General features: G+C 47.2%; 8 protein-coding genes across 8 annotated transcripts; 5 read left to right on the top strand and 3 right to left on the bottom strand.

Moving 5' to 3' along the window:
• Positions 1 to 5865: 5865 nt before the first annotated feature.
• Positions 5866 to 6621, bottom strand: CTRU02_214367 (uncharacterized protein; the record flags this gene model as incomplete). The annotated part of the gene is made up of 1 exon (XM_036731764.1): positions 5866 to 6621. One exon carries the CDS (start codon positions 6619 to 6621, stop codon positions 5866 to 5868), a length of 756 nt encoding a protein of 251 aa, XP_036576536.1.
• Positions 6622 to 12605: 5984 nt separating this feature from the next.
• Positions 12606 to 14024, top strand: CTRU02_214366 (ankyrin repeat-containing protein; the record flags this gene model as incomplete). Its single annotated transcript, XM_036731765.2, has 1 exon — positions 12606 to 14024. The coding sequence occupies one exon, from the start codon at positions 12606 to 12608 to the stop codon at positions 14022 to 14024; it is 1419 nt and encodes a 472-aa protein (XP_036576537.2).
• Positions 14025 to 15506: 1482 nt separating this feature from the next.
• Positions 15507 to 16278, top strand: CTRU02_214365 (serine/threonine protein kinase; the record flags this gene model as incomplete). Its single annotated transcript, XM_036731766.1, has 2 exons — positions 15507 to 16046; positions 16105 to 16278. The coding sequence occupies 2 exons, from the start codon at positions 15507 to 15509 to the stop codon at positions 16276 to 16278; spliced, it is 714 nt and encodes a 237-aa protein (XP_036576538.1).
• Positions 16279 to 17797: 1519 nt separating this feature from the next.
• CTRU02_214364 (uncharacterized protein) lies at positions 17798 to 18217 on the top strand (the record flags this gene model as incomplete). Its single annotated transcript, XM_036731768.1, has 1 exon — positions 17798 to 18217. One exon carries the CDS (start codon positions 17798 to 17800, stop codon positions 18215 to 18217), a length of 420 nt encoding a protein of 139 aa, XP_036576540.1.
• A 480-nt stretch (positions 18218 to 18697) lies between these two features.
• CTRU02_214363 (uncharacterized protein) lies at positions 18698 to 19357 on the top strand (the record flags this gene model as incomplete). The annotated part of the gene is made up of 1 exon (XM_036731769.2): positions 18698 to 19357. One exon carries the CDS (start codon positions 18698 to 18700, stop codon positions 19355 to 19357), a length of 660 nt encoding a protein of 219 aa, XP_036576541.2.
• Positions 19358 to 19675: 318 nt separating this feature from the next.
• CTRU02_214362 (uncharacterized protein) lies at positions 19676 to 20640 on the bottom strand (the record flags this gene model as incomplete). The annotated part of the gene is made up of 2 exons (XM_036731770.1): positions 19676 to 20099; positions 20156 to 20640. The coding sequence occupies 2 exons, from the start codon at positions 20638 to 20640 to the stop codon at positions 19676 to 19678; spliced, it is 909 nt and encodes a 302-aa protein (XP_036576542.1).
• Positions 20641 to 21767: 1127 nt separating this feature from the next.
• On the bottom strand, positions 21768 to 22148 carry CTRU02_214361 (uncharacterized protein; the record flags this gene model as incomplete). The annotated part of the gene is made up of 1 exon (XM_036731771.1): positions 21768 to 22148. One exon carries the CDS (start codon positions 22146 to 22148, stop codon positions 21768 to 21770), a length of 381 nt encoding a protein of 126 aa, XP_036576543.1.
• A 1511-nt stretch (positions 22149 to 23659) lies between these two features.
• On the top strand, positions 23660 to 24921 carry CTRU02_214360 (uncharacterized protein; the record flags this gene model as incomplete). The annotated part of the gene is made up of 3 exons (XM_036731772.1): positions 23660 to 23961; positions 24019 to 24508; positions 24556 to 24921. 3 exons carry the CDS (start codon positions 23660 to 23662, stop codon positions 24919 to 24921), a joined length of 1158 nt encoding a protein of 385 aa, XP_036576544.1.
• Positions 24922 to 25585: the final 664 nt, after the last annotated feature.

The raw sequence follows: 25585 nt of genomic DNA, 5'->3' as shown, positions 1-25585 counted from the left end.
CTATATATCATGTCATTAAGCCACTATGATCGTTACCTCAACCGATATCAACATAGATTTAGACTGACTAGGCCGGAATATTGCGCCTCAATATTGAGGTTTGAATTTAATGCCTGATCTTGAACTACCACCCATTCTACAGGCTTCGAGCTATCTGTGGAAAAGCAGTACTGCAGAGGAATCTGATAAACATCTTTTCAAGGCAGTTGGTGACCCGAAATGTAAAACTCCTCCAGGTGGCCCTGACCTTCCGCGTAGCCCCCTTGACCTCTTTTAACGGGATTCAGGAGTAAATCGAGGTCTGCCTTCGTCAGCGGTAAGTGGTGTCTTTGACCAGTCCGTCTCTCCAAGGCGCTTTTCGGACCAGATCCTGACAAATTACTACCCCCATGCTTGTCCCCACTACCAAGGAATTTATGGAGGGGAATGGATGAGTATTTCTTTATACTTTTATCTGCTGGCAGATGCGGTGTCTTGGCCATAGCCAATTCACGCATGAAGCATAGTCATTGTAGACAAGCTCGACACCTATGTACCAGAACCATTCCATCGGCCCGAAATGACCCATACTTGGGCGACTCAATGGAATCAGACGCAAATCAGAGATTGTACGTGTTCCATGCGCGATATTTTGAAAGACAAGATCGGTAAGAACATAGCTAGCAAACTTGCCGCTTAGGCAAGATGCCTCGTTAATTACAGTATTGAAAGTACAGATCTTATCAATTCTAGGAGCATAATTAAGGTTGTGAATATTATAGAGACTATAGCTTTTAGTAACAAACTTTTCGGGCTAGACGAGAAGAGAAATTAGATGGTTTATACTATTAGCAGCGGAGAGCGCTAGTTTGTCGCATTCGGCCGAGGTCGTTGCACTCTGTGGAGGACGAGCGGATGTACTTTTGTTCCTTAATCTTGTATCTGTCTTTTTTTTAATCGATCCTTATTTTTCTCGTAAGTGGCGTCTGTCAATTCTCCAGGCCGAATTTTTCGTCTCCGCTGATGATATTCGCTTGTTGCCGCGCCATGCCCGCGCATACTCCTGGTACGCTGTCCAAGCAGACTCGTCGGAGTCACACAGCAACGCTGAACCTCTTTCCTACAAAGCGGGCATTTCATTTCGAATGAGAAATCAGCCCGTGAAAGACACTTGGTGTGAAATACGTGGCCTTTTTTTTTAACACGGATGAGACAGCAATGACGACATAGATGGGCAACTAGACGTACCACATGTGCTGGCTCCGAGGGGCATGTGTAGGGTGGCTTCCCAGCAAATACCGCAATCTAAGGAGAAGATTTTCCGAAATCTTTGGCCATTAAATCTCGAGTGGTCTGATATCTTGCAGCGTACGGTATCGGTTCCGTGGTAGTCCTGGGAGTTTTTGCAACATGTCGGACAGATAACCTGGCCATGAAGTTAGTTGACACCTGAGGCTGGAATCGGAGTAACGAACGCATGAACAACTGAAAAGCAAGAGCATGGCTTTCTCTTTGAAGTCTACATAGCACCAGGAGCAAAAATAGGAAAGCTCTTCATCCTCGTTTTTGGTAAGGTCGATGGTGGTCATTGTCGGTTTTGGCTTTCGATCTTCGGTATCGAGTGAGAGAGTTAGCTGGGGAACGCAAAATTGAAGGCGGATTTTGCTGTTCTTATGCGTTTCAGGACGGCTTCTGATTCGTTTGAACATGAAGTGATTCGATCTTAGCCACGCTGAAGATGGCCCACTTGTACGAACCACATGTACGAATCACAACAATTGAGACGATCGACATGAATATTCGTTCTCTTTGGTCCCTGCGCGAAGTCAATAGGCTTTCTTGACGGCAGGGATAAAAGCAGGCTCTCGAGGGGGCACGATCAAGTGTATAGACAGGGCGAAAGGAGAACATCGCACAACGTGAATGGAAAGAGAAATATCTTCTCAACCAGGTGAATCCGCACTTCTACGAGAATTTCTCGGTGGACAGACTTGAGAACAAGAGCACGTTTACCCCTACGAGGAAACCCACTCGGGTACCCCTGTGATCCCAAGAGATAGATAAGAAACTGACAGCGACGGCAAGAACCAATACTTGTGAAGTTGCAGGCACCTAGTGAGATTTTTACAACACGTAGTTGCCGCCTCTATGTTTACAGTATAAAAGTCCTTACCCTTTCCCCTGCAAGGCCGAGCCTTCAAGTAATCTAAGAGCATAGGTCGCTAGTGGCAGTAAACGTATATACTATCTGGTAAGTGAAGCGCTTTCCATCGCATGGAGAACCCATCCAACTCGCGGCAGTGCCTTATTATAGCTACATAAGGTTGTCTTCCTAAAATAACGCGTTCTTTTGCTTGCGTTAGTGACGTCGCACACACAAGCGGTCCACTCTCAAACTCAACAAACCCAAATTCTTTTCCCCTTCTAAGCCATAGACGCGTATAGCAAGACCTTTCGGGGTTTTATTTGCCGCTTGGTTTTGTTCTTATCAATACCTCATGTTTTTTAGAGGTTGTCGCATTGTTTTGCACACGCGATTGTTCCATTTGAAGCCCAAGTTTCTTAAGTGGTCGCGATCGGAACATAGCTCCTTTGGCTGCTTAGGGCACGGCAAATAGCCTAGTTATTGTCGTTGAAGTAGTTACTTCTCGCAATAGTCCCTAGAAGAGGGCAATCGTGTCGTTGAATATTGTATCCGGGAGGTCTGCTCCATGTCCGAACATGCCCAACCTCGAGATTCAAAGGAACCATTGCACTAAGATACATGCCCTGCATGATGGTTCAGGGCCGATGTGAGAAATAGAAAACTCAGTATTAGGGAGGTTATGTTGAAAGACGAGACTATTATTAGAAAACGTACGGCACTCGATAGAAAATTCCGAACCCAATTCACCAGTTGGTAGTTGCACCTCTCCAGGCACACGCCCGCTACGCGATTACAAGCCAAGGGTGTTACGGCCAGCTAATGACAGTGGATTTTCTGCTAACAGAAACTGAGGTAACAAGACTAACTAGGTGTTCGACTTTATACTGCTGACTGGTAGATCAAGGGTTAGGGTAAGGTGATCAGTCTTACACGAGGTAATGAGGTAGTAATATCACAAACTGTGAACTAAGCTGAAAGTCATTCAATGATGAATCACAAGTTGATTGCTGAAGAACTATCTATAAGGCCTTGAGCAGGTGCTCAAGTCCCGATCTTTATAGAAGTCTCTTTTACTTGGGCCGACTCTCATATTGTCGCAGGTCGACATGTCGAGAGTCGGCTGCCGACACGCCAAGGGTCATATCAGTAGTATCTTGCATAATATCCACGTGACCTTTCCTCAGTCGATAGTTCTTCCGCTTCCGGAGGTGGCCCATTGTTCCCGTGTATCCTGACGACGCAGCCGCCGGCTTGAGTGGGTCTGTTAACCCTCTGTTAGGCATAACGAACGGGTTGTAACAAGGGGCTAGTTCCATTTCCCACATTTCGCACAGCTCCTGATAAACATCCTCGGTAACGTTTTCCCAGCCATCTCCATTGACAACTTCGTCAAACACGTGCTTAGAGACGATGACAAACTGATGTAGAGCCCATTTGCCTGTCGTGTCTATGGGATATTTCATTGCGGTAGAGTCATCCTGGGACCAACAAATCCCAGTCATTGCTGCATCTCCAAGGCCTGGCATCTCATCCTTCCACTCTGCCTCCAGGTCTTTTCCCCAAAGCTCATTAGAAACTACAAACTCCTGTGTAGTTAAATTGAGTAAGACATGCCGATAATCTGATGGGAAGAAGTTCTCAAAAAGCTGCCTGTATTCTCTCTTAAAGCATTCTGCTTTACTGAGGCAGTGGGCCGCCAAATATTTGAGCATGACTCTAGCAACTTCTGTTGGTGTTATCGATTCTCTGTATCTTTCATTGTAAAGAGGTTTTGACGAGTCTGGATACTCGGGTGGCGGTTTTTGACAACCGTCTCCCACACATATTATCCTTTCGTTGGCCCACGTCCCCAGGAGATGATCGAATAGCACTCGTGTAAGGTCAGGGATGTCTTCTTCGTCGAAATAGTCAGCTAGACTGACATCATGCCTTGATAACCACTTCGTGCGGTAAACGTCTTCGAGAATAGTTGCGAAGTCGTCTGGGGCTTCTCTAGCACTTCCGTTTTCTTCGTTCAGTGCTGTAGCCTGAACTTGGCTTAGATAAGATATCAATTTACGTCTTGTATCATCGTCATGCCTAACCACTTGAGGCTGTCCACTCAAAAACTCTTTTCTGCATCGTAATTAGTAATAGCTTCTCGTCCCATAGTTCCAGCATCTAGGCGTACTGTCGATAAAGGGGTATCATCAATTGCTGTTGCAAATGACGGCCGACATGTCCGCCAGGGAGTAAGACTCCCAGTTTTCCCCAATGTAAAGTGCTCAATTGCTCTTTTTGATCTGGACTAGCTACCTGCCAGTATTGTCCCATGGTTTAACCTGTTAATGTGAGCAATAGGTAGTTATGGAAAGACAATAAAGCAGTTTGGAATTCAGTGGTCTTGAGTGTTTGGAATTTTGTGAGTAGTGTTGTTGATTGAGATTGAAGGTTTGATGGGTAAACTATAGAGACAGTGATCCCTTTTATACTTAAACAAGCCTCTACTAAGCTTTTCAACCTCTTCAACTACACGACCGACAACGTGACCCACCATAGTCCTGTAATCTTGCCTATACTAGTAAACGATACGAATGCAGATCCCAGATTGGTTGTTTTAACCCCCAAATACAGCCGATGAGGTGGCTATCTGGGCTGTTTCTAGGTTATCTTCTACCAGACTGTCGGGCGCTGGGCCGGAGCGCGGACGCCGGGACCCACAACCCCGGCGTTAAGAGGATTACAAGGGCAGGATGGTTAGGATTAGTAGCGCTAGCGCTGCTAGAGTAACGCATGCCCACATACAGCGTATAGGAAGGGGCAACGCTGCATGAGAAGAGGGAGGGTTAGATTTCAGCGTTAACTAGCACCCACCTACGCAATTAGTACTAAGCGCACTTCACTCCGTCTAAACCACCTTTGACACTGACTTTCTTTTGCTTACTACGTAATCTTACCCTAAGTAAATAATTACCCGCTCTACTACTGTATGTAAGCGACATGTCACTGGTACTCTCTCCTTGGTACTATACATAGTCATGAGCATAAGTCGCTTCCTCCTTAGAAGGACATGCTAATCTTGGAAAATGCTCCACATCGACTTGGGCTAACAAGATTGAATTGGACCCAACAAACCTAACCTTAAACAGGCTCTGAAAACAAAACAGGAATTAACAGATTATTAGTTACTATAGCCACTTTAGACGTTTCTCTCTCCATTATGATAATATAGATGCTGGTCTTTCAGTACGTACTTCGGGGTTACAGACGTAATCCATAATTGGCTCTCAACTTTGCAAACATAGGGCGAGAAGAGCCGTAACAGCTGCCACGGAAGCTATCCTTTTCCCTCTGGAGAGTTTTGTGGAGAATGTTCGCAGGTACTGTGTCAGCAAGCAGCTTACCGTTGTCACTTGATTGGAAGCGCCAGCACAATAATGTCGGAAATCGAATTCGGACTCGACTGTCCCTCAGTTGCACACACGAATGTGATACACACAATATCCGGTACATACATATCTGCTACAGTATTGAAAGTCCGACATTGTCTCTCAGCCTGTGCCATCTAGTAGCGCTTATTAGATGCGTCTTCCAACAGCTGGGTGCTGCATATAAGGGTTAAAAAGCCTAGGCCTACAGACCATCAAGACAACCCTCGACATAAGTTGGCGATAATAAGCTCATAAGATAAGATGGTGATAAATCATTCAAAGTTTTTATGCAGTCTACAGTACGAGCAATCCAGACGTTTTCCAACATTTCTAAAGAGCTCGCTTCTCCTTGTTACCTCCATTCTTTGAGCATCTTAACCCTGCTGCCTCAGCATGCTTTGCAACTATCGTAAAGACGTCTATGTTCGCTAATTTACGCAAAAATGTTTCCTGTTTATTTTTCTTGTACAGCCCTTGCTTATGATTCGCGATGACTATGCAGCCCATGATTATTCCTTGGCAAGCAGCGGGAACAGACTCAAAGCCGCAGTCATCCAAGGAGAGTACGGTTTTTGGCAGGCCTGCTGTTACACGCCACTGCTCTGACTGAAGGCTCTCGCGTCTCGCTGAAACCCTTTTGAAAGACAGTGGTATAGATTGAGTATGTGATGTCCTCGAGATCGAGCCATGTCTATACTCCGTCCAAACAACCTTAAGACGGTTGTCGTTGATGAGATAGCTCAAAAAAAGGTGTGCTTCAACGCTTTGGTACTCGAAAAAAAAGTCCACACATGGAATTTGTCTCCATTCGTACCACTTCTGCTGCTCGGCAATGTATTCGGGCTCGCTGGCTAGAATCGGCTGACTCTGGGTTGTTAAAAGCCCATATTCATGCAAGTGCAGTAGAGAAGGGATCAGTTCTTCGGTCTCTTCGTCAAGGGGCCCATGATGGTAAGGGGTTGAGACGTCCCGTCTTCCCTCTGCACTTGACTTGATAAACTCAACATTCAAGTCTACCAGAGCCTCCCAACTTGTGACAGCCGCCCATTTTTCACGTGTTGATTCCTCGTCCTGTTCGAATGACATTTTTGTTTTGGATGTAAGGGACCTGAGTTTCGCGATGTTTAAAGAGAGAAAGTGTGGCCCAAAGACAGAAAGACACTGTCAAATATATACACACACAGGATTTAGTACGCCCTGGCTAAGCTATAAAGTACGCTTACGTCTATAATAAGTGCTAACCTTTTTTTTCTTTTACCCTGATCACGTACAAACCCATGAGCAAGATGCACTTCCGTCTGTGTCATTGATCACTCCTTCGAATGATTGCGCTTCTTCAAGTGCTCTGGCCTCTATTTTCGGCGGCTTAAGCGAGCCCTGCTGTCGATGGCAAGAAGGTGCGTTTGAGGTTGGTCAGTAATTACAGAGAGAGAAAGAGCCTACCCGAGACTGCTAAGGAAGGTTCTTTAAAATTTGATGAAATGGCCAGCCCCTTCCTAATCGTCCAAGCCATCAGCTTGTTACCGCCTAGGACATAACCACCCAATAGAGGTTTACACCCCGAGCGGGCTGCAAAGGCATATTCTTCTCTAAGTGCGTCATGCGCGTCTGTCCTCTGGAACCGAACACAAGCCTGGTAGGTCCTCCCCTGCGTCCATTATATAGAAGTTTCGCCATGGAGCTTTCACAGAGTTAGGCGTTATCTCGGCGTAAGGGTTGGCCCGTTGCTTTAGGTGTGCCGAAAACCCCGAGTACGAACCGAGTGAGGGCATGACCCCTGGAAGGCAATTGTTTGACATCTTCGAATTTAGCAGCCCCAGTGTGCTTTGGACTTTTGTCTTGTCTGTAACCAGCTGCTTGTCTTTGGGCCCTCTTGACTACGGACTAAGCCCCGCAACCTGCCTAGGGGTGGCATACTGGTCAAAACCGGGTCGAATGCTGCAGTGGGGCGGGAAGTGAAATACTAAACTCATGATGGATGTCCAGGAATGAGCCAACGGGGCCACAGTTGGCTCTGAGCAAACTGCAACGGCAAGCCTAGACCAGACGAAGAATCTGTAGGGAAATGAGGGGGTTGCCGGGCTGGATCCATTGAACGTAGTAGAAAAAATTGGCTCCTGCGGCCAGATCTGGCGCTAGCATCTGTCCGGCACTAGTTGGGATCCTGCTGTATAGATGGAGTAGGCCCTTCATGTCCGCGCTGTTTCGCGGTCACGTGCACCTTTACTGTTGCTGAAGTTTCGAGGTTGTTGGGCTATTTTCTGCTCTTAGGCGATCATATAGCTATGTTTTCTGTGAAAGGCGGATTCTATACTTTTCGTCAAGATCAGTTCCCGGCTCTTGGTGTGAATTATTCGTATTGTCTCGAACGCGACTGTAATCTATAATCAGCTCTTTTCTCTGCAAACAATAGGCCAAGTGTCCATAATAGCTGCTACTGCTGGTAACTTTCTCTCTAGAACGTATTGTGGAGACGATATTGGAAACAGATTTCGGATCCAACTGTACATACGTACAGTATGTACATGTATGCACACGTTACAATATTACGCCCGGCGGCGAACCCGAAAGGGCAACTAAAACTGATTATATATACATTTTTGACTTTGTGCTTTGATATTTTCGAAGCCCTTACTGTCTCCACTTCTTGCTTGCTGCTACGTTTCCTGCCCTTCTTGCTATGGATTCCCTCACTTTAGCGTATTGAGAATTAGCACGCTATTTTGAAGGTGATTTTCCAAGTATTCAACGTCCTACAGTACCGTATGCCCAGTCCTCCGCAAAGCTTTAATGCCGCATCTTGAATTAGAAGGATCATTTGCTCGTAACTACATACACACATACAGCCCTTGTTAGATTCTTTTTTTTTTCCTCCAAAGCGTATTAGTATCACATCGAGCAATGTCAGCCAGAACCCACAGGAAACCCCGCTGCCGTGATCGATCTGCATCCCCACTCTGGGAGGGAAACAAACATCCCCCAGAATACTATACCAACCAAATCCAACCTATGGAAGGCGAGGAGATGAGACGTGACCGTCTTACCCCACAACAGAGGATGTCAGAGGATGGTGTACAGCTTCAACTAGAGCTGGACCGAAACCCCTCCCGGATATTCGTCCTTCAACGCTGTCGGCAGACGCGTCGTAGCTTCCTTTCGTGCGACGCATCCGAATGCCTTGTCGAGAAAGGTGGAAGAAATAGCCGGAGACTGGATGTTTCTTACCGAATCCTCACTGCCATGACGTTTGGCGATTCCTACCACGTCCCGTGCCTTGAGGCCATGCTCAACTTAGCCCGACTTGCCCCATCGAGATTCATTCTCGACACAAAATCCAATAAAGGGAACGACAATGCTCCTGGGGCATGGGGACTTATGTTTCAGAAATGGTTCGAGCATGGGGGGAGGGTCGATCTGCGAAGGATCTCTGTCTATTTCGAAGATGTGGAAGCATACTTGACGGACAGGGACAACTGGAGCACTCGATGGATCGATTGGCAATTAAGTCATCAAGATGACGCAGTTGATCGTGGAGGTTATGGATGCAGTCGAGAACCGTCGTGTCCTCCCAAACGTCCCAGTTTCCCCGACGTCACAACCGATGCTACCGGCGGTTCCCTTGCCTGCTCACTCTCCGACGTAATTAACCATCCTGATAATTGGCGCACGGTTATATACTGATTAGAGAGACACAAACAATAGCAAAGAGGAAAAGCATGAGAACATTGCCGGGGAAATGATGGAAACCTCAAGAGTTAATACAAACGATCTTACCTTATTTTCGCGCCGAAAACAATTTCTTTATCTCTGGACTCATGCTGTTTGTATTCGTTTTGCAGCTCCCTTCCTCTGTTTGGCTGGTACATAAATGGTGTGTACACATTGATTGGCAACACTAAAACATCGGCGCTTGTAGGCCCGGTAGCATCGGTGAAGGCCCTGCAAACAGGCTGTCATGGATGCAATAACGCGTCTAGGTCCTGTGACGAGAGATTCTTTTGGCCCCAAGGGCTGGAAAACAATAAGAAGCTAGGTACAGTATGTACGGGACGGCGCAAGGGGAAAAGGGCCATAAATCAACCAGGACAACCACCCCTTTGCGCGCATAAATTCGGGTTAGAATCTGGTGTCATTTACAGAAAGGTTAAAGCTATCCACAATACTATTTCGTGCCAGAAACTGCCGTTCCGAGCCTATTGGATATATTCTTCCTATTCTTGACACGAGGCTACTGAGACGTGGCTACCACTGCCTATGCAATCGAGTGCGAAATGGCAAAAGGTACATCGCATGCGGGGAAGGGCTCAATACCCCTAATCTTGCCTATCATACTCGTAAAATTTCCAGTGTTGTGCTTCCCCAAGGTGAAAACACTGGTTAAGTTCCAGTGAGAACATGTTTTCCCGTTCAGAAAACTGACACTCTTTTTTGTAAAGCCCAAAATCTGCGTCGCAGGCGTACATCATGTAGGTCTCCCACTTTTGGGACTCCTCATTGCGCTGGCATAACGTGTCCAGCATTTGGTAAACAGCAGTACGGTTGGCTTGCTTTTGGCATTGCCAGATATTTACCGTCATAGTGGTATCTGTGTAAGTGGCTTCGCAAAGCTCCTCATTCCAGGAGTGAGGATGAAGAGATTCACGAAGTCCTCCGGGTTTCTGAAGAAGATCATCTTCGAACCCACAATCGCCTTGCTGACCAAGAATGACAACTATGACGTCGATTGCCTTGGTTGGAACTTGTGAAAACAAGAATGGTAGATATCGGGAGACGACTATGGCATTGCAGCCACGAGAGACTATTGCATCGATATACGACAAGTCGGCGAATATAGCTTTCCAGACGTAGGAATGCATTGGTCTTTTGGCGTAATTAGACCATTTAGCATAACAGTCGTCTTCTTTTTCCCATTTGGGTAAGGTAATATCGAGCCATGCCGGCTCTTCCGCCTGCCACGAGATAGTTTGCGGCAGAGGGAGACGGTAGCTTCGCAACCAAGGCAATTTATGATCCGGTAAAAGCAAGGACTCAAGTGATCCCTCACCTTCATTATAGTATAAGACCCAGGTATTCAGGCCGGCAGGCCCATGATCGAACAATTTAGCGAAGTGGTCTACACTGGTCTGCCTAGACCGGGAGAATTTAAGTCGGATTTTGGATCCCTCATCTTGATATTCCGATAGCGCTTCGTTGTAGCCCATGGCATCTCGTAGAGATGCTTTTAGACGTGTTATGGAACGAAGAGCTGGTGGAAAATAGACAAGTGACATGATCAGGTAATATTCTTCCCGATGGTTATCCTCAGCAAGGTGCGCCAGAGAGTAGCCGGCAAAGACTGGGTTGGCACCGAGTTTCACAGCTTGCTCAAACCACTCACGATTTTTGAAAGTGGCGCCGATGATCAGGTCCAGAACTTGTTTCGCGTTGCGTACCATTGTAAGTTGCCAGAAGAAGAATACAGTATCAGACAATGACTGCGAGGCCAACTTTCATACGAACTCAGGGAATAAGATTTGTACTAAATACCTCGGATCCTAATCCTAGCCTTCCTCTTTCGTCGAGCTTCCGCTACAAGAGGGAGAGTGGCGAGTGAGAGTGACTGAAGTTGCGTGCTTCGTAGCGATTACAGTACAGTTGGATCCGAAATCGGTTTCCGGCATTATTGTTCTGGCGTTTCCAACCAAGAGACAATAATGGACCTGTTTGCTGACATGGTACCTGCGAACGCCTCCACACTACTTGCTAGAGAGAAAAGGATACAGAAAGTGGCAGCTGTTGCGGGCGCTCAACCCTATGTTTGCAAGGTAAAGAGCTGATTATGGATTACCTACACGGGTATCATCATCTTCTGTCAGCAAGTGGATACCAAAATGTCCAGGAAAGAAATGTTTCTTGTGTGAAAAGCATGAAACCGATTTCGAACACGACTGTACTGTACTGAACTTCATCAACTTAATAGTAGATGGATATGAAGCGGATGGTATGGTGCAGTATCGGTTCTTCTCGAAGGCCATTGGTAAACACACACACAATTTATTTCGCCCGGCAGCGAAGCCGAAAGGGCAACTAAAGCTGACTACATGTACGTCTATGACTTTGTGTCACGGTTTCCTTGAAGCCCATACTGTTTCCACTTTCTGCTTCCTCGTCCATTTTCTGTCTTTCTCGCCACAGTAGTCAGCAAAAAAAGCCTTCATTCCAGTCACAACTCTCTGATGTCTCTTACGCAGTGCAGCTATTTTGTTTGATTTACGTACAGTATCTGCATTATAGACGTGGCGGACGTCAGCTTATAGTGGATCTGCACATCTCTATCTTTAATACTAGATGTTGGGTAATCAAAACTGGCCCTTCAACCTGCCTAAGACCCCTGGCGTTGATGACACAAAAGCCATTGATTGCTCTAAGCGATGTGTGGGTCACCCTTGTTAGTGAAGGCTCAAGTAGGCCGGTACCGCAGAGCCAGATCAGACTGTGTCAATGCCAAGATGCCAAACGCTGGTGCGGAAAGACATCAGAGAGTTGACGCAAATGCACAGTACAGTCGCATTCGAAATTGGTTTCATGCCTTGCACTTGAAAAACATTGTTTTCCCAGATATTTTGGTATCCACTTGCTTAGAAAGTACAGAAGGACCCATGCAACGTACTTGTTGGAAAAATGTTAAAACTCCTGTGTAATCCATAATCAGCTCTTTACTCTGCAAACAATGGGCCAAGTGCTCATAATAGCTGCTACTATCGGTATCTCTTTCTCTCTGGAAAGTATTGTGGAGACGTCCGCAGGTACCGTGTCAGCAAGCAGGTCCATTATTGTCTCTTGGTTGGAACCGCCAGAAGAGCAATATCGGAAACCAATTTCGGATCCACCTGTACTGTAATACAGAAAAATCTGACGTCTGCTGTTGCAAGTCCGAAACCATCTCTTGGCACAGTTCATCTAGATTTGACGCTGATCAGGTACGTCGTAACCCAGCTGGTTGCTGTATATAAGAGCAACATAAGCTACATCTGCAAACCTATCAAGATAACTCTCAACACAAGTTGGTTAATGTCAACTCAAAAGATAAGATGCTCGTTGGCTCAGAAAATTTTCAGATGAACTCAAAGGACGGCCAGACATCACTATCATGGGCCGCCATGAATGGGTACGACACGATAGTCAAGGTACTCCTTGAGACCGGCAAGGTTGAAACCGACTCGAAGGATATTGACGGCCGGACCCCGCTTCTCTGGGCAGCCTCATTTAATAGGGAGGTAGTCGTCAAGATGCTCCTCGACACCGGCAAAGTTGACGTCAACTCGAAGGATGATGAAGGCCAGACGCCGCTATCATGGGCCGCCATGAGTGGAAACAAGACACTCATCAAGATGCTCATTGATACCGAAAATGTGGATGTCAATTCAAAAGATAATCAAGGCCGAACGCCACTATCGCATGCAGCTTGGTACGGAAACGAGCCTGCCATCAATATGCTCCTCGAGACAGGCAAAGTTGACATCGACTCGAAGGATAATGATGGCCGAACGCCGCTATCATGGGCCGCCAAGAATGGAAAAGAGGCAGTCATCAAGATGCTCCTCGACACTGGCAAGGTTGACATCGACTCGAAGGATAATGACGGCCGAACGCCGTTATCCTGGAGCGCCGAGAATGGGAACGAAGCATTCGTCAAGATGCTGCTCGACACCGGTAAGGTTGAGATCGACTCAAAGGATGATTACGGACGAACACCACTGTTATGGGGCGCTGAACAAGAAAAAGAAGCCGTCGTCAAGATGCTGCTCGACACTGGCAAGGTTCAAATCAACGCCAAAGACAATTGCGGCCGAACGCCGCTATCATGGGCCGCCATGAGTAGAAACAAGACACTCATCAAGATGCTCATTGATACCGAAAATGTGGATGTCAATTCAAAAGATAATCAAGGCCGAACGCCACTATCGCATGCAGCTTGGTACGGAAACGAGCCTGCCATCAATATGCTCCTCGAGACAGGCAAAGTTGACATCGACTCGAAGGATAATGACGGCCGAACGCCGTTATCATTGACCGTCGAGCATGGAAGCGAAGCAGTCGTCAAGATGCTCCTCGACACTGGCAAGGTTGACATCGACTCGAAGGATAATGACGGTAGAACGCCACTATCGCATGCAGCTTGGTATAGAAATGAAGCAGCCATCACGGCGCTCCTCGAGACAGGCAAAGTTGACATCGACTCGAAGGATAATGACGGCCGAACGCCACTATCATGGGCCGCTGAGCATGGAAGCGAAGCAGTCGCCAAGCTGCTCCTCGACACTGGCAAGGTTGAAATCGACTCGAAGGATAATAACGGTAGAACGCCACTATCATGGGGCATTGAGCATGGAAATGAAGCAGTTGTCAACCTGCTTCTTAGTACAGAGTGCGCTGACATCTACTTACGCGATGATTCCGGCCGAACGCCCCTATTTTGGGCCGCAATGGCAGGAAATGTAAAGCAATGATGCTGCTAGTGAATGACAAAAGTGCCTACCTCAAATGGGCTGCGTAAATGTCTAATAAGGAGCTTAGGAATATTATTTGCGAACTAGAGGTCCCTTTTCACGGCTACGAGCATGGTGTCTGTTACCAAGAGAGTTAGACTGATTTTAGCTAAAATTGACCGTCGTATATTATGCTAAATGATTTCTTTGGGCCAAAAGAACTGTTTCGTGACACGTGATTCTTGTGGTTCCAAGATCCGTCTACTATCAACTGTAAGGAAGTCCTCATGTCCCACCTAGAGATTGCCTATGGACAACAGGGAGCGCTTGAAAAATGGGAACTCGAATCGAGTTGTACAAGGCCCCTCGGATGGAACGACATTTGGAACGAGCCACTTCCGTCAGATCTAGAGATCCTCAGTAGAAGGCCTGCCAATCCCGTAATACAAGATTGTTAACGGACTCATGATCTCAGCTCCTGGACTGTACGTTGCCCTGTACCGACTCTCAACCGTGATTCAAGCCAATGGACAAGGAATAGGTCTTTTTCTTAGGGAATATGAAGCCATGATAATCGGGAATTCGACTCCACTATTTAACGACCATCCCAGATCTCGAGCGAGTCTTTTCAGAATAAATCACACAATGCGTCTTACTACTAGGCATGTTGTCGAGTTACAATTCGACCACACACCCAATGACACCAACACTAACATCCTATATCTAGTTCTACGCACCACCAAAAACCAAGAGACTCTTAACATTGACTTTACCAAAGCCACGTTGACGGAAAAATGCTCAGCCGCGATGAACAGGGAATTCGGCTAGTGTCTGGGGTCATCGGCCACTCGAGTCAACCAGGAAGACTTAGTAGGATTGAGCGATACGCCGAAGCGTCGAGTGTAATTGGTTGCGAATGAGGGGGCAGGGCAGCCAGGCCTAAAGTTCAGAGGTTGGAGGTGACCCGCTCCTCACGCCCCCCGACGCAAGCCAAAATGTGACTGCACAATGGGCCATCTCTCCTCGGCCTCCAAATGAGCAGCCATTCCTCTTGACGGCACTTAAGGTCTGACTCTCAGTGCTTATTCCTTTCAAGCTGATAAAGCTTGTACCTCAGTATAAAACCCTCCTAAATCGCAGTCTACGCTTGGTATTAACAAATCCAGAGCGTGGCAGTGATGCTACTCCTTTCCTCGCAGCAATAATGGCCGCCGCAAATGAACAACCCACAGACCAGCGTAGCAGCACCGATTATGTCTTATGTCTAGACCCTTCCGCCCAGACGCTATCAATGAAATCCTGATCCATGCCAGTAGCCTATGTAAGTGTGCAGCTGTTCATTTGAGACACACAGATTTGTCTTTCGTCGCCAGTTATGGAGCTGATATTCTGCCCGCATTCCTTGCGTATTCGTCGGAATCGGCTTCAAGGTAGCTTATTTATACGCTATCGAAAGGTCGTGAGATCAACACATGATTAGGATGGAATATTCGAATAAACAACATGAAGTCCAACCGAAAGACCCAAATCGCCCTCTTTCCGGCTCGCTATGCTCGTGAGAATGCTACTGTAACAGATCATAAGGTACACCCTTCAACTGATACGTCAGCAACGAACGATAACTTGCAGATCGCACCACAGCAAGAGAAGGCGAAACATCAAGCCATGTTTACAGACAAAGCACAGGCCATCGTCCGCTCGCAAAGAGGCCCTTTCTCGGTCCGCACAACGGACGTCGAATGGGGCTCGCCGTGGAAAGACTATCAGGAGCAATTCAAGCTACACGATCTCTGGGACAGTCTGATAGTGGCTGTGGGACAGGGAAAACTGGTCCACATCAAGGAAATGGCTCCGCTAGAGTCCAAAGACGCTCTATCAAAGTTCAGAATCCTCCGCCACAAGAACATCATCGAGTTTATCCACGCGTACATGACAGATTCCTGCCTGTACGCCGTCTTCGAGCCAACGGCGTTCAGCCTCCTTCACTTGGCTCTATGCCCAAGATATCCTGACGAATCCCAGCTAGGTGCCATAGTCGGCCAGGTAAATGACGGAGAGAACAAGCATTCAAGGATATAGAGTGACTTGTGCTTCGTTACAGGTCGCAGACGGACTCAGCTATCTAGAGAGCCAAGGGTTTGAACATCCCTCGCTCGACAACAGCAAAATAGTGGTGACCGATAGGGGATTGGTGAAGATTGGCAAGTATATTTTCAGCATCCGAAGAAACAGGAGTCGCATGCCTATTAGGCTCTTGATCTGGCGTCTGACATGAAGCAGCAACCCAAGACGGTTGTCAGCCGCTCAAGGGCCACAGCCAGCATCACATCAGGACCATAAGCCGTGCCGCTCAGCTTCTCATGCTAAAAACTGATTGCAAGGAGACACTGGGTGTCGATGACCTTGACCGTTGGCCTTTTGATTCGGACGGGTTTACATTTCTGCTCGCAGCCGATTCTGCGTCGTCAATTGACGAGTTGCATAACGTTAGCATCACCCCGCCATGGAGTGCTCTCATCCCTCCGTAGGAATGTTTCTCACTAGTACCTGCAGCATCCGCTCATTAGACACCGGGATACCGACTGTCTTCTCGGTCTGCTCAGCCTGGCACGCGTTTCAGTCTTCCCAAGAGAATATCAGTGCCAGTTCTAGGCAATTCTGGCGCCGAACCGGGCTTCTACCAGCCAATTCTGGCTCCGCAACAGATGGCCCTATGTATTCTTTTCTTCGAGAACTCTTCGCATAGAACACCGGTCCCATTACTATATTCGATACATATATGTATATGGATATATCCCTGAGCAACCAAATGGTATATCCGAGCGAGACTCTCGAAGTCTCCTGGGGAATCTAGCTAATATTGGGTTTACATAACTAACCTATACCTTAGCTACGAGAATAATTCCGCGTTATATTTTGTCGACATATCTGGTTCACTAAACCTAGCTATATCTTCACCCTCATACTCCAAAGTGAATATAAGGAACCCATAGAGCCTGTTCGTGCCTAGTATCCCTGTCCGGCTCTATATTTTTATTCCTGGCTTCAACGCCCTCTATAGCCGTGGTTCCTAGTTGCCACTCTATCTACTTGTCTCGAAGTGTCTTGACGTGCTGCGCTTTAATAAGAGTAAACAGAGGATATTAGAGCCGATAATCGCAGTAATGTTCCCATGATGCTACCGTGAGGCAGGGAGTGACTTGTAGCTTACGGAAGTCATGTGGGCCGTATTGGAGAGAAGCGTTGCAGACGAACTGTCCATAGCAGCAATAGAAGAGAAACCTATTGCATTACAGGATTGTCCGCGGCAGGGAGATAGCTGCTGAAGACGTGGATATGCGGGGCTCTGCCCCATCTTTTTGCTGTCCTAGTCTGGTAGCCAGGGGGGACATCACATATCACTGTCAATGTACATCAAGGGTCACAATCTCGTCTTGTTTGAAGCTTCCTTTTGTTGGAGTGAAAATCGTAAAATATATGTTTTTTCGGCTGCTAAGCCATAGTGCAGCATTTGCAAGATCACACCGCAGCAGCGACTGCTCGGATAGTGGTTTGGATTTAAGGCTTAAAACATATGATTTGTTAATAAAAGAGCAGATTTATGCGGCTGAGTAAAAGACAATAGGTTCGAAAAGTGGCTTCATTAAATTAAGCATAGATAAGTCTCCAATTCAGGTTACCTGCTACGAGCCGCCGGCCTTTCTACTCTATCAGTCGTTCTCTTCCCCAAGCTTCACTCATCCCACGGGGAAACCTTGACTATACTCCTGAGACACCCTTTTTGACAAATAAACATGAGAGTTCAAAAAGGATTGGCGATCAGGGCCGCATGGTCGTCACGTCTTGACGTAGTTGAAGTCATCTGCACGTTTGAGAGAGATGGCCGAGTGTTCTATGGCGTAATCTCAGAGATTCCTCAGATCCTCGTGTGGGATTGGCCAGATGATCGCCAGCTTCTATGGGTCTTTGACGATGGAGATGGCATCAGAGTATGGCAAGAATGTTTTGAGCGACCTAGACCGAGCAACCCTGCTTGGGCGTCACGTCTTCAGTCTATTGTGGGTTGTTGTGAAAGCGATGGCGGCAATGTCTGTTACGCCGTCAAATGGGACGGTTACGCATGTCCCACGTGGGAAGCAGAAGAAGACATGTCAAAGTATGGCCACCTGCTGGCGGAGCATGATCAGGCTTGCAAGTGCAGGCAAAGGTTGTGAGTGTTGCAGCCAAACCTGATGGTGAACAAAAAGAGAGATACCGCTGAGTCGGTATGCAACATAGAAGAGATATACACCAATGGCAAGCAAGCCTGTGGCTCGAGTCATGAGAGCAAGCTTGTTATGTAAGGCATAAATGCAACATGCATTTATTGGCTGTGGATCGAGGTGACCCCTGCAACTTGCCGGTTTCTGTTTTCTGTGCAGCCAGACTTTGGTGTCTGCGATCCGTTAGAACGACATTCACACGGCCTTCTACGCAACAGTCACTCTTGATTAAGCTTCCAAAATGGCCCACTGTCTGGGCTTGCCGATATGTTCCCCACTAGACGAGGGCTTGCCCGCGGACCATCCAGAAACAGTTCTCTGCTATCATAAACACCCCAGCCAAATAGACTAAGGAGCCTTTTTTGGAGCAAGGAGATCCACCTACCAAGCAACGGCTTCGTCGCGAGTACTCAATAGGAGCGATTCCCAAGCATGGCTTGGGGATTTGCTATTTATTATTATTCGCCTTTTACTGCAGTACTGTATTCGAACATGACACCAGTTCCAGATGGTCATTGGCCAATCAAAATGTCGTGTCAGTTTTCGACTCCGCCCGACGTCGTTAGCGACTGGGTTTCTTCCATGTCGCCTCATACCGAAAGCCCACGATGCTTTGCTATACCGTCAGAAGCGAAACAAGCTACCTGCGATCGGTCCATGACTGGTATCGCTATGTCCGGCCTCGCTAGAACACCTCTGCCTGCGCTTTCCGAGGGAGACACTTATCGAAGCCGATCCCACAACACCAACACCAACCAGCATTGTCAATCTTCCACAGGGGCTTGTCCAATTGTCCGCGTCGCATTTTACCACAAGAAATACCAACCTAGGTGTCTAGCAAGAACAGCAAGAGCAGAAATGAAACACGATGTTTCTAGTTACAATTTCAATGGATGCGCTGCCAGCACCGAGGACGAAATGACGGAGTGGGAAGACTCTGTCGAAGCTAGCGAGCCACTTGTGAACCATCTCCAGTTCGGCCGCCGTGTGGATCTGGATGGTACGGCAGCCGGTCGTTCTCTCATCACAGTCATGTTGGAGCAGTCTGGACTTTGCACTGATGGCACAAATGCAGCTGCATGCGCGGCATAGAGGGAATGATCTTAACGCATATCATGTACTGTACATAGTTTAAAGTTTAAAATGTTTACAACCCTGATATGTCTTAATGCTACGTTAGCATTCGCACTATCGACCCAAGTAAGAGTTCCTTTAGATGCAATCCTACATGGACGGAGTCTAATTCGATATGTGAATATTCTGTTAAATATTCTATTACGTCTATAGTACATGTCCCTACAAACAAGACTGGTTTTAAGTATCTCTCGTGCTGAACTAGTAACAGTCGCTAGAATTTATGATACAGACCCGTTCCTAAGCAAACTGAAGTAGGGAAAAGGAAAGAACCTCTCAGCAGTCCGATGATGTTATCTGACCAAGGAATGACGGCACAGCAACTATGGCAGGTTCATTTTCCTCCCCGGCAATATCCGAGTTGTCGTCGTTTCGAAATACAAAACCCTGCTGTGTGACAGACTGAGCGCCGATACCGTAGTCATATGATTGGGCCTGCGGTTGAAATGAACCGCCCAGCGTATTGTGAATAGGAGCACTAGCCAGAAAATCACTGGTAAGGTAGGCTCCGGGGTGCACACTATCCATGACATAGCCACCCGACCTGCCGTCATCTAGTAAATTATACGCGTCGCCTATATAGTCAGGGTGACATCCCCAGTAATAACTGCAACTGGGGGAGAGAAAGACCGGCTCATGGTTAGCTGTGCTATCAATATCACCGAGCTCGTGGTTGCAAAAGGGTTTTGTAAACGAAAAGCTTCAACTTATTAGTAGTGATTTCTCGATTTTCAACTCGGTGCGATATTCACTCACTCGATGAACGAATTGTAGCAAAAAGGAGCCAACATCTGATGCGAGTTGTCGTGAAGACCTAGACTGCCGAAATCATCGAACATCTGTTGTTGAAGAGCCATGCTCGAACTCGTCACGAAGGATGGTTGCAACGCTTGCACCGCGAACATGTCCTCCAAAGTAGGTTCCCCAGTCGAGATCAGCTTTGCTGGCGGTAGTAATTGGCGTACATCCGTGTTATGGCCCGTCGTGTTGGAATGGTACGTCTCAGAGTCTGCGTGGTGGTTTATGCTGTCTGTTAGCAACGGCGTGTCAACCGCTGGCGGGGTTAGAAGTCTGGGGGCATCTTCAGAACGAAGCTCTCTCTTGGCCGTGTTTGTCTCCATATCCAGAGCGGCAGGCGTCAGCAAGTCTGATATCGAGATTCGACGAGACATTGTCGTTAAGAGGAGGATTACTGATGTAGCTGAGTATGTCTTCAAAGCTTTAGCTGTGATGAAGAACATGAAGTATGTGACTCTGCTATATATGTTGATTGTTGAAACAGGGGCATCTGGCGATTTGTGTTATATTACACGAAGAAGGCTGGCACAGGCAGTGCCGAGCCATGGTCACCGGAAGAGCTCTAACAGATAGCAGGAGTGATGGTAGCCAACGAGTAGCTTACAGATTTTGCATCCAACATATGGACATGACGAAGAATGCAAAAGCTCGGGAGTCGGTCAACGAGCCTCGCTAGCCACATGCCATCCATCGCCTGAGGTGCAATCGGGGATCGGAATCGGCTGTGGGGCTCGATGTCCGTATTGCTACATTGCAGCCGGTTTTGGATCAAATGGCTGGTTGTATGGGACAACTCTTATGTAATACAACCCAGTCTGATACAACACTACCTCTGATCATTTGAGCCGATGTGTCTCTCAGCACAGCCGAATGGGTCCACTCCGCGACGATGGACAGGCAGAAACTTGCCAAGTATCTGCTGTATTGCTGAAATTTCCCTTCCAAAAAGCAGTAATTAGTTCTTGGCACACTCGTATCACTTATTTGCCGATACGGTAATTTTATTCCAACATACAAGGCTAAATTATAGAACGTAGTTACCTGATCCGCGTCTTGTGGTTGCGCACGAAGCCGCAACTAGATTATAGGTCCTAATCGCGTTCAAACAGCGTTTAGAGCTGTGTGTAATAGCTTCGGAAAACAGCAGTTGTTAGTTTAAGCAAGACGCCGTCTTTTACAGTAGTCACTATCTATCGGACCATCCCAAATACGGCGTATCAATTTCGCCCGTGGCGAAACCTTTTAGTGTTTTGGTTTATCTTGTTTGAACTATATTTTATTTCTCCCTATACAGTATGTCATATTTCTTTCGTTGAATCGTCTTTAAAACTTTTTAAGCAATCTCAACTACTTATCTTACCTGTTGCTAACACTTTGGGCCAATCTCAAAATATTTTACGAACCAGTTCAGAACACCTTGGCTTCATATCGTCACTTTTCACTAGACTGGAGAGTTTACTAATAAATAGCGTCTTGATGTAACCGTCATCTAAGCTTTCGACGTAATATACGTGTCCGCTGTTAGTGGGGACTTACTCCCGCGATCATAAGTCTCATCTCATTATCGAGGTCAAAACTTTACGCTTGAATCTTCAGCCACCACCCAGTCGAGCGATTTCGGACTATATGGAGAAAAACAATATTGCAGATGGATCTTATAATAATCTTTCCAAGGCAGTTGATGATCCGAAACATAAAGCTCCTCTAGGTGCCCCTGACCCTTATTGTAATAGAGTACGCAGGTAGTTAATTGATGATCTTGTTGGCTGAACACACTATCAAAACGTTCAATTGCTGTATGGTCCTTGCTATAGTTGTGAGGGTCTTGGAGGTTCAACGTGAACCGTTCATTCGCGCCATGGACAAGCGAAAGGGCTCCCTCATCGAACCTTGGATGTTTTAGTGATTCAGCTAAGATAGCCTTAGTGTAGAGATCCCCGGTCCACTCCATTGGCGTAGCTGCGAGGTGAAGCTCTTCACAATCTTCACCGTCGGCAAGTCTCTTAAGGTCGGACCCAAAAAAAATGGGATTAGCTCCAAGTTCGACGGCGGCTTCGTGCCATTTATTGTCTTTAAAGAATACGTTCATAACGTAATCGAGAACTTCTTTCGCTGATCTGGTCATGGGGGCGAAGGGTCGAATGCATTTATGGTGAACGGAAGCTGTTGCCAGGCCGTTAGCTCCCAGGCTGTCTCATATACTGGCTAGATTTGCCGCGGCTATTTTTGGCCCTGCCTCGACTGACTGAGGGATCAGAGTGTCGATTATAGCTGCTGGTTACAGTAGTCAGCGAAAAAGCCTTCATCCTATTCCCAACTCTCTGATCTCTCTCCGCTCGGACGTGTAAGCTTCTTGCTGCTTACACAGGGTGGATATTTTGTTTGTTTTACAGATCTACATCGTAGATGTGGTGTACGTCAGCTTAGACCGGATCCACACAGTTGAACATGTTCTCCATCTCCAATAACAGACGTTGGGTAATCCAAAACTGGCCCTTCAACCCACTTAAGACCCCTGGTGTTGATGACACAAAAGCCATTGTTTGCTCTATGAAATTGATGGAGCACCCCTGTCAGTGAAGAGCTCCAGTGGGTTGGTATCGCCGTGCTAGTTCAAACTGTGTCGATGCCAAGATGCCAGACGTCCGTGCGGAAACACATCAGAGAGTTGCAGAGTGTTGAGAATAAGCATGAAGCCCTTTTCGCTGACCCCTGTATCATAAAAGACTTCAGTTCGGAGTCGGCGGTAGAACAAAGCGCTTGGAACCGCAAACTGCTCCCACAGACACTGCATAGGTGTCCTCAAGCTTCCTTTCCGTCTTGTGGGGAGCAGTTTCGTTCGTGTTGCGCTTTTTATAGTATGTAGAAGCAAAAGAGGATACAGCTATGTGCGAATTTAATGTCCTCTTCGTACTCTTTAGGATTTGAGTGCACGAGCCATCAGTACTATGCGCTACTTCAAAGTACTGTATGGAGCAGCAAGTGGCTGACGAATACATACTGAAAACACTAGCATATGCCAGTTTTGGCTTGTACTGTAAGGTAGTGTAAAGTCATGGACATTTCTCCACCTTATAATCGCTTATAATGGAGCATAGCACAGTGTACTGCCCAGCAGCCAGTACATACTCTGCTTACCGCAGGACATACAGATTCAAGCAAATGCCTCTTCTGGTGGACAAAATTTGTTTCCTCTTTTGGGTGAGGTGCCAAGATCATTGTTATCAGCAATTATGTAATCCATATCGTATCGTCTAGACCAAAGGCACTATAGATTATTAGTCAGCGTCTAACTTCGGCTAGAGCCTTCCGAAGTTTCCCCGGCACGTGATCATCTGATTTGATAGCTGAATCCACTTCGGCTTATCGGATGCATGCCATACCATAATCAATTACGAAGCACCACCGAGACCAATCGCAAGTGCTCAATAACTCCATCCTCGCCATCTACAATCGTTCGACATGGCCAGCCCAGCCTCCTTTTCTCGCGATTCTTTCGCCGAAGGCACAGGACCAAAACTGGATTCAAGCACGCCTCCGGAGAACAACGCCTTCCTTTTGACACCCCCAGCATCCTGTGGTCAGAAGGCAACATCTGAGTTCGACGTCGACAAATGGATCCGGACTTTGGAAGGCTACCTGGACCCTTCGACTTGTTGCCCTTCCACAACGCGCATCCGCGTCCCTTCGACACACTATCGCCAGGCAATGAAAGTATTGGAACAGCGGCCATCTCTCTCTCGATTAATTGAGGACAAGGTGCGGTCAGTTTAATCTACCCTATGATACCAACCACTACATATGGTCTAACTAAATCATAGGTGGGACTACGATCCCGCGTCTGGACTGATCACTCTTCGAATGCCTGCCCCTGTTCACGACATCTTCTCTACCTCCGTAGCCAACGAAATTTACAAACAACTGCAAGACATCGCTGCGCGACCCGACAAAGACGGTGCATTCGCTGGCCAAATTATAAACGGGGGTTCATCCCGGATTCTGCTCCAGGAAACCGGGGAAGAGCCTAATTCCATTCCACTACAACGACATCCGGACGCACAGTTCCAACATAGGAAAGCCGCATTTCCTGGAGTAGTACTTGAGGTTTCCTACTCACAAGACGGGAAAAACCTCAAAAGGCTGGCCTGGGATTATATACAGCATTCAAATGGGGATATCAAGGCTGTGATCGGGCTTGACGTAAACCATGGCGTGAAACCGTCGACAGTTTCGTTATGGCGCCCGGAGTATACGCGGGACGACGGGGAGGACTTCGACACACTTGGCGTGCAGGCCGAAATTGAGTATCAGGTATGTGATGTCGCCTGATCTACGGGATACGACCAACACTTATGCAGGCATTCCGATCTCCGAACCTTGACCACGTGAACGGAACAGATAACATACAACTTGCATTGAGCGATTTCGCCACGGACGCCCTGTCCGACGTATCAACTACACCGATCAACATTAAGCTCGACAGGCTTGCTGAATTGCTCGACGAAGCAGAGGAAGTACACAAAGCAAGAGAAGAGGGCTTGGGTGGCGGGATTAGGTCTAAACGGACCATCAAAAAGCGGCCACGATCTTCCAGCCCGGCCGAACAAATACTATCTGAAGACGAACTCGTGTTCCGCATTCAAGAGGACAAAGTCTTGGAACGGGCCGATGCTAAGGATCACGATTTTCACCCACCAGTAAAGAGGAGGAGTTCAACTAAATAACAGAACACCATGCACATAGCTATTACCTAATATTACGAGATCCGCCGGCGTAAGAAATGGAGGAATTTGACTAATGACGAGTTTTCTGCAAGATCCTCACTGCAAGCATCACTCTCGGCGTGCTGTAGGACACCACTCATCCAACAAAAGGGAACCTGACATGTCGGGCAACAAAAATCATAGTCAGGATGGTCTGAAATGTAGTGACGAGACTGGTAACACTGCTTAGCAATATCGTCGACCTCTTCAGCGGTAACGCCAGAGGAGCATGACCCTGCTTCGAGATGGAGCACCATCGCAGAATCCCGGTCGAAGGTTTTCGGACATCCTGGGCATTTGGCATTCCTGGGAGCATGGACCCTTTGATGCTACATCAAAACAACTTAGCTTGGGATGGACAAAAAGCCAAAGCATGGGTGTCACATACGTTTTTCAGATTTGACTGAGAGCCAAATGAGACACCGCATTCATGGCAAGTGTTATGCACATCAGCGTCATGCTGTTGCAAGCTATCTGGTGTGTCGAATGATCTGTTGCAAAGGTCGCAGTATGGATGGTATCGATTTCGGTGATTCTCCAACTCTTTAGCTGACGTGAAGTCGGTTTTTTGAGGGCACTGATTGCACCTATGATGGTTGGATGATGCGGAAAGATGCTGTTCAAG

This window comes from Colletotrichum truncatum, assembly GCF_014235925.2.
Source record: "Colletotrichum truncatum strain CMES1059 chromosome Unknown Contig_0011, whole genome shotgun sequence".
In the NCBI taxonomy this organism is placed as follows: domain Eukaryota; kingdom Fungi; phylum Ascomycota; class Sordariomycetes; order Glomerellales; family Glomerellaceae; genus Colletotrichum; species Colletotrichum truncatum.
The sequence above is the reverse complement of the archived record's forward strand: the minus strand, read 5'-3'. Positions and strand labels throughout refer to the sequence as shown.